The 8,156-nt window shown below is 43.2% G+C and overlaps 1 protein-coding gene across 2 annotated transcripts in view; it reads left to right on the plus strand.

The window, feature by feature from the left end:
• TMEM248 (transmembrane protein 248) overlaps positions 1-7,678 on the plus strand; it is a 21,366-nt gene extending 13,688 nt beyond the window's left edge. Inside the window, exons 3-7 of one of the 2 annotated variants that reach the window (XM_005872039.2) lie at positions 993-1,278; positions 3,271-3,421; positions 4,467-4,650; positions 6,234-6,377; positions 7,136-7,678. In XM_005872039.2, the coding sequence (XP_005872101.1) occupies positions 993-1,278; positions 3,271-3,421; positions 4,467-4,650; positions 6,234-6,377; positions 7,136-7,156 (786 nt within the window). In that variant the 3' untranslated portion in view covers positions 7,157-7,678. The remainder of the gene's footprint in view (positions 1-992; positions 1,279-3,270; positions 3,422-4,466; positions 4,651-6,233; positions 6,378-7,135) is intronic. The other variant, XM_014544447.1, reaches the window with a different exon arrangement.
• The last annotated feature ends 478 nt before the right edge of the window (positions 7,679-8,156 follow it).

Raw genomic sequence — 8,156 nt, forward strand, 5'->3', positions numbered from 1 at the left:
GCAGGTCATTATCTCCCGAGGGGTCCCAGACTGCGAGAGGGCACAGGCCGGGCTGAGGGACCCCCCCTTACCCCCCGAGTGCACAAATTTTTGTGCACCGGGCCTCTAGTGACATAATAAGCTGTCTGTGTTTTTAAAACTGCTTATGATTTAAACCATTAATACAGGGTGTAGATATTAAGAGAAGCCTGAAAACATCTTTTTCTTTTTTTCTCCCTTTGGAAATTGTTTCTGTTCTAAGGTAGCATCCCAAGTCCGTGACAAGGGGGGAAAAATCCCATGTATTGGTATTTACTTGGTTTCACATTCTCGAGAGAGAAGGCAAGGTGTATAGAATTGACCTTTTTTTTTAAAAAAAATAATTTTTATTTTTCCATTGATTTTTAGAGAGAATGGAGGGGAAAGACAGAGAGAAACATAGATTGGTTGCCTCAGGCCTGCAACTGAGGTAAATGCCCTTGACCGGAATCAAACCCGAGACCCTTCCGTCTGTGGGCCAAGGCTCTGTTCACTGAGCCAAACCAGCTCGGGCTAAAATTGACTTTTTGAGGAAGCTTTATTTGAAAAAACACCAAAACACACACACACAAAAACTAATTGCAACTGCTAAATGAGTTTAGATTAATGCTTTTAATGTTTTACTACTTTTGTTCAAGCTTTCTTTTCATGTTTATTTCTGAGGCTAAATAATTTTCTGTAAGTATAATATACTGTTTTGTTTTCTTACATATTTTCTTGAATAAGTTAATTAATCCCACAGCTTATTTAATATCTCATGCCAATGAAGAATTCATATTTTCGGTTATGAATATGAGAGTGGTTTGGAAAACCACACTGTTGTGGCAGTGCAGGAGGCTGATGGCTTTATTATCTCTGTTATTGTAAAAGATTGACTCTGAACCTGGTGTCCCCACCGTGTGATGCGACCTCGAGGGTCATGGCAGCACTTTCAGACTGCTCACACTTTTTTCTCTCTGTTTCATTTTCGGAAGGATTGGAATACTTTTCTGTTGCGGTTTAATGATTTGGACTTGTGTGTATCAGAGAATGAAACATTAAAGCATCTCACAAATGACACCACGACTCCGGAAAGCACAATGACCAGTGGGCAGGCCAGAGTGTCCACCCAGTCCCCACAGGCACTGGAGGATTCAGGCCCGGTTAACATCTCAGTTGCAATCACCCTCACCCTGGACCCGCTCAAACCCTTTGGAGGGTACTCTCGCAATGTCACCCATCTGTACTCGACCATCTTAGGGCATCAGATTGGACTTTCAGGTATGTGTGTGTTCATCAGTTTCCTTTCAGACTTTCTCAAGCAACAACTGTCAGAGGACAGAGTATTAGCAGTAGATGGTTTTACTCAGACTGTTTTTGATTTTTGCATGTGTCTACCCTTAATAAAGTGCTTGGCATACAGTAGGCTCTCAATAAAAAGCCTATGAAAATGAGAAACTGGGAAGAAACTATAAGGTCTATTTCTGGTTTACAAACACAATGCTATCGTGTTGGAGATGGCAATACATGCTATAAATATTGCTGTTAGTTTACAAACTTGAACATCCACCATTAGCTCATCTTATGGAATGAACTAGCATAAGCCTAAGGTCTGGTCTCTTCCCTTTGGCATTTTGGAATTATGCCAAAGAGACAAGGATTAACACGAGTTAATATTTATCAAGTGCTTACAGTAGTTCTTGGCACAAAGCAAATGCTATATATACAGTGGAACCTTGGTTCTTGAACTTAAATCATTCTGGAAGACTGTCGGAGAAGCTATTTGTTCGAAAACGGAATCATTTTTCCCATTAGAAATAATGTAAATGGAATTAATCTGTTCCCAACCCACAGATTGATTCCCTGTTTTAACCTTTCTTTTATACAGTACATGTCTAATGTACTGTTTAATCAATAAACAAACACTTCTTTTCTTAAATATATCGAGCCACCCCTTACTAGCCTTAGACAGATCACTTTTAGCACATGTTCTAGGGATATCTTTCAAGAAGCATGTGGCATCTTCGCTTTTTTATATATGGCTGCCTCCGAAATGCTGTCACTGGCTAATTCATTTACCCAAATCAACAACAATTCTTCTACCTCTTCAAGTGCCTGTGATCATTGTTTCTTTCACACCCTTAGCAACATTAACACTCTTGATGGCCTCTTTATGTTTTAAAATTGTGCTAACCATAAATTTCTCCAGCAACAAAAGCATTCTCTCCTTTCTTTGTTGCCTGAGAGACACTTTCTGTCATGCTGAGGTGACAGTATGAAAGGGTTGTCAGGTTAAAAATCAAAGTTTGGTTTGACAACTGAGACATTTTTCCGTGAACAACTTGGTCAAGAACCGAATTGTTTGAGATGGGAGACGTTGGAGAACTGAGGTTTGACTGTAAGTGCTTGTTAAATAATAATAAAAAGAAACACCTATAAAACATTGAGCACTACCCTTTCACCAGAACCAAACCCATAATCAACTATAAGTGATTCAGGACAAGGTGAGAGAGTAGTGGAAGAGGGACTAATCAGGAAAGGCTGCATGCTGGAGGCCCGGGTCTTGGAAGAATAATCTTGGGTTATCAAGAGCCTTTTAAAGTCCCGAAAGACTTGGGAGTGCCTGCCAGCCTCCTATTGGTTGTTATAGGTGAGAGCTGCTCCTATGGAAATAAGGTAAGGGCAACTTCTGGGTTTTCTATGTTACAAGTAGCCCTTTCTCTTCTGCTGTGGTGTTGAATACCTTGGTTTTCATTTAAGCTTCATCACTTACTGGTTCATGACCTTACTTAAGTCTGTTAGATCCTCCGATCCTCAGTTTGCTCATATGTAAAAGTGGAGCAGTAACACTTCTTTGCTCATGTCATGGGGTAGTGGTACATTTTAAGTGAAGTAATAAATATAAAAGCAGTTTGGAAATGGAAAGGTGCTATGCAAATGCTAACACGGTGATAATAACCCACCCAGCCCCCAGCTTTCCAGCTGGGGCACTGCCTGGGCTCTTGCTTAGCACCCCCACGTCTGGCTGAAAGTGGCCCCTCTCTGCTTGCCTTTTGGTATCTCTGCCAGGTGAGCAGGCCTCAGAGTCCAACTCAGAACTGGTGTTGTTCCTGAAATCGCACAGAGGCAGGAGTCCTGCTTTGGTGGGTTGAAAGGTGATTCCTGGGTGGATTTGATGTCAGGATTCATTCAAATCCCAGAGAATAATAAATATGGATTCTTGCCTTTCTTTATCAAAAGAAAAATAAATCCACCCTGATTTCTCTTTCATAGGCAGGGAAGCCCACGAAGAGATAAACATTACCTTTACCCTGCCAGCAGCTTGGAGCTCGGATGACTGTGCCCTTCACAGTCACTGTGAGCAGGTGGTGTTCACAGCCTGCATGACGCTCACAGCCAACCCTGGTGTGTTCCCCGTCACAGTGTAAGTGGTTTTCTGAGCCCACAGGTGTATGAGAAGCTCCACTGACCATGTGACTGGGGTGCTTTGGCAGCAAGTTCTAGGGGGGCTCACACTGCATCCCTTTACCTGGACCTAAGGAGTTCTTTAAGTTTAGTTTGGAATTCTGAGGTAGAAGTTCTCGTGTAAATAGCAGAGAGTTAGTTCCTCAGCAAGGTTGGTCGTTGTACGTGTTCTTAGGCTGCCTCTCCTGTTGGTAGAAGCACGTCACAGAAAAGATAAGGAAGAATGGATCCCATGACTAGAATGATCCAGAGTTAAGGCTCCCAGAAGATAAAGGTTTTGTTCATGTCCATTATCCAGAAAGAGTTATTTTTAAAATTGAGAGCATAAATTTAAATCTTATTTTCTATGAAACAGTTACTATTTCTGGAGTTTTTGCTTCCTATATTTTGAGCAACTGAAAAACTGTCAGTATTACTGTTTTGCCTTTACATTTTTTTGCCTCCCTTTTTCTGCAAAGGAGATAATGATCTATAAATACATGAAATATGCAAGATGTAGCCTATTTAAAAAATCGTATGGTGAATCCTTTTTCAATAAGAATAATTAGTCAGGTATTTGTCTATTTTAGACATTTGGAGGTTTGGAGGACAAGATCAGATAAGTTAAACATTATTTGCTGTTGGTTGTAAATCTGATGGAGAAGTTTGTATGTCAAACTTCCTGTTGTAATTGAGAATTGAGACAGTGTGGGAAAATGGGCTTAAAAGGAGCAGGTTCTTCTTTGGCCACATCATATGCGAGAGGACTATGAGTTGAAATCTGAAGGCAAAAATCTAACACCTAAACTCTCAAATGCCAAATGCCTATTTCTTATATGCTTATTAAGTAAATAATAAAAAGTCCCTGAACTAAAAACATGGTATTTACCTAAAAGAAACATTTATGTCTTCTGTTTCTTCCTTCCACATGTTTGGCTGTGGTCAGTGTTGGGCTCGGGGCTGTGGGGAAGACACAGTAAATGTCTCAGGCCACTGAGCACGTCTTTCCCCGTCTTCCCCTGCAGACAGCCACCGCACTGTGTTCCGGACACATACAGCAATGCCACGCTCTGGTACAAGATCTTCATGACTGCTAGAGATGCCAACACAAAATATGCTCAAGATTACAATCCTTTCTGGTGTTATAAGGGGGCCATTGGAAAAGTCTATCACACTTTAAATCCCAAGCTAACAGTTATTGTTCCAGATGTAAGTGAGAAAAATCATGTGTGTATGCATGTGCGTCCAGGAACTGTTAAAGTAGGTGGTGTTTACATGCTTGGGTTAGCTTAGCCCCTGCCATTTCAGATTCCCAGCTAAGTTAATAAAAGGCTAGGTGGAGTGGTGGACACTTGGAAAAACATGCCACCTTTTTGGTTAAGAAAACTGTTTCTGTTCTTTGTTTTCTGCTTTGCTCAGCAGCAGTTACTTATTGAGCAGCTGTTGTGTGCCTAACCCAGCCGTGGGCAAACTACGGCCGGTGGGCCAGATCCGGCCCGCTTGAAATGAATAACACTAAAAAAAAAAAAAGACCGTACCCTTTTATGTAATGATGTTTACTTTGAATTTATATTAGTTCACACAAACACTCCATCATGCTTTTGTTCCGGCCCTCCGGTCCAGTTTAAGAACCCATTGTGGCCCTCGAGTCAAAAAGTTTGCCCACCCCTGGCCTAACCCATGGGGGTTACAAGAAATGCTTGTAGTCTTATGCACACAGCCACTCAGGAGAATATTTGGTTAGTGTTAGTATGAGCAGGGAGTGGTTCGGAATTCATAAGGGTAAAAGTACATCTTTGGATAGATAGTGAGGGCTGAATAGGATGTTACTTAAGGAGGAGAAAAGGGGAGGAAAACACTGTAATCTAGACTAGTGGGTAACATGCTAGTTTAGCTTCCGGCTTACACTTGAGCCCACTTTTACAGACTATACTGATTTTTTTATAAATGTCCTCTTCCTGTCAGTATATGTTTGATGGATTTCTTGCCTTTTTGCCTGGCCCTGTTACCAAGTTGTAGAAGTTGGTAGGCCAGGAGCCTGCAGGAGTGAGCAGTGGAGGTCAGGTTCCAGAAAGTCCTTTGTGCCTCTCGTGAGGCATTTAGACTTTTCCCTCAGAGGAGGCAATCCCCACCTGTGTTGGGCTGTAGGGGGATTTGTAAAGCAGTGTGTTAGCAAGACTGGTCTGCCCACCTGATTAGTGTGAACGTCGTGGGGCCTAGAGATTTGGGAAGGAAAAGGAATGGAAGCATGGCCAGGATCTCGCAACAGCTGGCAGGGTGATTGATTGCATGTGGGAGGTCAAAAGATGTTTTCAGGCAGGACTTGTAAAAGTGGGGAAAAGGCGGAAGGAAGGAGGGAAGCTGCCTCTGGGGAGAGGTGATGCAGAGGCCTTCCTGGTCGGGTAGTTATGAGGGGTTAGGAACACAGGCTTGGGGTGTCAGCCATGCACCCTGAGGGTAGTCAGAGGAAGAGGACATAGCAAGAGTGGGGATTACAGGTGCGGGAGCCTTCTCATGAGGAGACCACGTGGGGGGAAGGAGAGGGTGCTCAGGCAGTGTGGCGTGCAGAAGCCAGGGCAGAGGACTGCTTTAGGAAGGGAGGGGAGGTGTTCTCAAGAACATCATGTCTTCACTGAATGAGAGCCAGCTCTAATAGTTTAGAAGGAGAAATTTCTGTTCCAGTTTAAGAATTAAAGTTAAAGCATATCTGGAGGTGATGAACCGTATCTCCAGAAACCCAGCATAAAACTTTCAGTAACTCAGTGCTGATGTTTCTGGTTTATTCCCTCTAGGATGACCGTTCATTAATAAATTTGCATCTCATGCACACCAGTTACTTCCTCTTCGTCATGGTGATAACAATGTTTTGCTATGCGGTTATCAAGGGCAGACCTAGCAAGTTGCGTCAGAGCAGTCCTGAATTTTGTCCGGAGAAGGTGAGCATCGGATGGGGTCTGTCCCAGCATTTGGCTAGAGGTGTCTGTGGACAGAATGTCTCAGTCCTTATTGCACTGATTGTGAGTTTTCCTCCAGAGAAATTAGTTCCTGTCTTTTTCTCAGAAATAGTCTACCTTCAGTCTAAATTATGGTATTGGGTTTTCAACCCAAACGTTAGCTGTAATAAGTACTGACTATGCAAATTGCTCTCAAATCCCCACTGGAGAGCAGCTGCCCCTGGAGGGCTGCCCCCTCCACTTCATCAGCTTGGGAAATCATCTCACAGAGTGCTCATCAAGGTTTGGAAATAGTTACCTCTTGGGCTCAGCACAGTGGTTCCACTAGATCAGCTGCTTCTGGCAGGAAACTTAAATTTCTATTCATTCCCACCTAGATGATTATTTTTTTCCCCCCCTTAGGGCAGCGGTTCTCAACCTGTGGGTCATGACCCCTTTGGCGGTCAAACGACCCTTTCACAGGGGTCGCCTAAGACCATCCTGCATATCAGATATTTACATTACGATTCATAACAGTAGCAACATTACAGTTATGAAGTAGCAACGAAAATAATTTTATGGTTGGGTCACAACATGAGGAACTGTATTTAAAGGGCCAGAAGGTTGAGAACCACTGCTTTAGGGCTTTAATAGTTCCCCTCCTGGACAGATGCATACGGTGTGGCTCCCTGGTCTTGGGTGGGGACCTGGCTCCCTGGGCTCTGTTGTGTGACTGGGTTGCTTGTCTTGCTCTCTTCTAGGTTGCTTTGGCTGATGCCTAATTCCACAACTGCCTGTTTTCTGAGAGACTGAGCAAACCGTAAGCATTGCCTGCTGACGCCAGCCTGGGCCTGGACACTCTGTGAATACCATTCTTTTGCAATGTTGGGTTATTCCAGCCAAAGACATTTCAAGTGCCTGTAACTGATTTGTATATATTTATAAAAACCTATTCAGAAATTGGTCCAATGATGCACGTGCTTCACACTGGGTGCAGTCCGAACCCTACAGCCTCCCCTGTGGACTTGGTAGGATGATCCAAGTAGCGCCAGCAGCGGTCTCCCTGCCTCAGAGCAGGCCATGCTGTCTTTACCAGGATCTCAGGGGCAGTTCATTGCTGGAGGGGTTGAAGTTTGCTTTGATTTGAAACAGTCTGCACCTTTGACATGATATTGCATTTCCCAAGCCACCAATCCATTTTGTGGATTTTACGTGTCTGTGGCTTAATACTCATAGTACCAACAATAATACCCTTTTCTCTGTTTTGCTTGCAAGGAAACACACATCTTTCTAAATTTTCTTTTTTCTTTTAAAAAAAAAAAGTCACATTTAAATACTATAGATAAGACAGACTTGTTTCTTTCAAAATCTTGAGTAAAATGTTCAATATTTAAAAGTCACCTACATGGTAAAGATCTAAGTTTCATTTCCCACAGGAGTTGTGAGGAACCTGGTCTTGTGGAGTTTAGTTGGCACAGAAAGTTCCACTGTCTTTTTCTCCTCTGTTGTCCCTTCCCTCCATTATAAAAGTTAAAGCAGCTTCCTCACTCAAAAGGGCTTAAAAAGCCCTGTCCGGTTTTCTCGGTGGTTAGCACATCAGTCCACCCACAGAAGGGTTGCAGCTTCAATTTCCAGTTAAGGGCACATACCTGGATTGCAGGTTTGATCCCTGGTCCTGGTCGGGGCACGTGCAGGAGGCAACCAAACGATTTGCCTCTGTCACATGTTTGTTTCCCTCCTTCCTTCCCTCCCTCCCTCCTTCCCTCCCTCCCTCCCTCCCTC

Source organism: Myotis brandtii, unplaced genomic scaffold (genome assembly GCF_000412655.1).
Source record: "Myotis brandtii unplaced genomic scaffold, ASM41265v1 scaffold363, whole genome shotgun sequence".
Classification (NCBI taxonomy): Eukaryota; Metazoa; Chordata; class Mammalia; order Chiroptera; family Vespertilionidae; genus Myotis; species Myotis brandtii.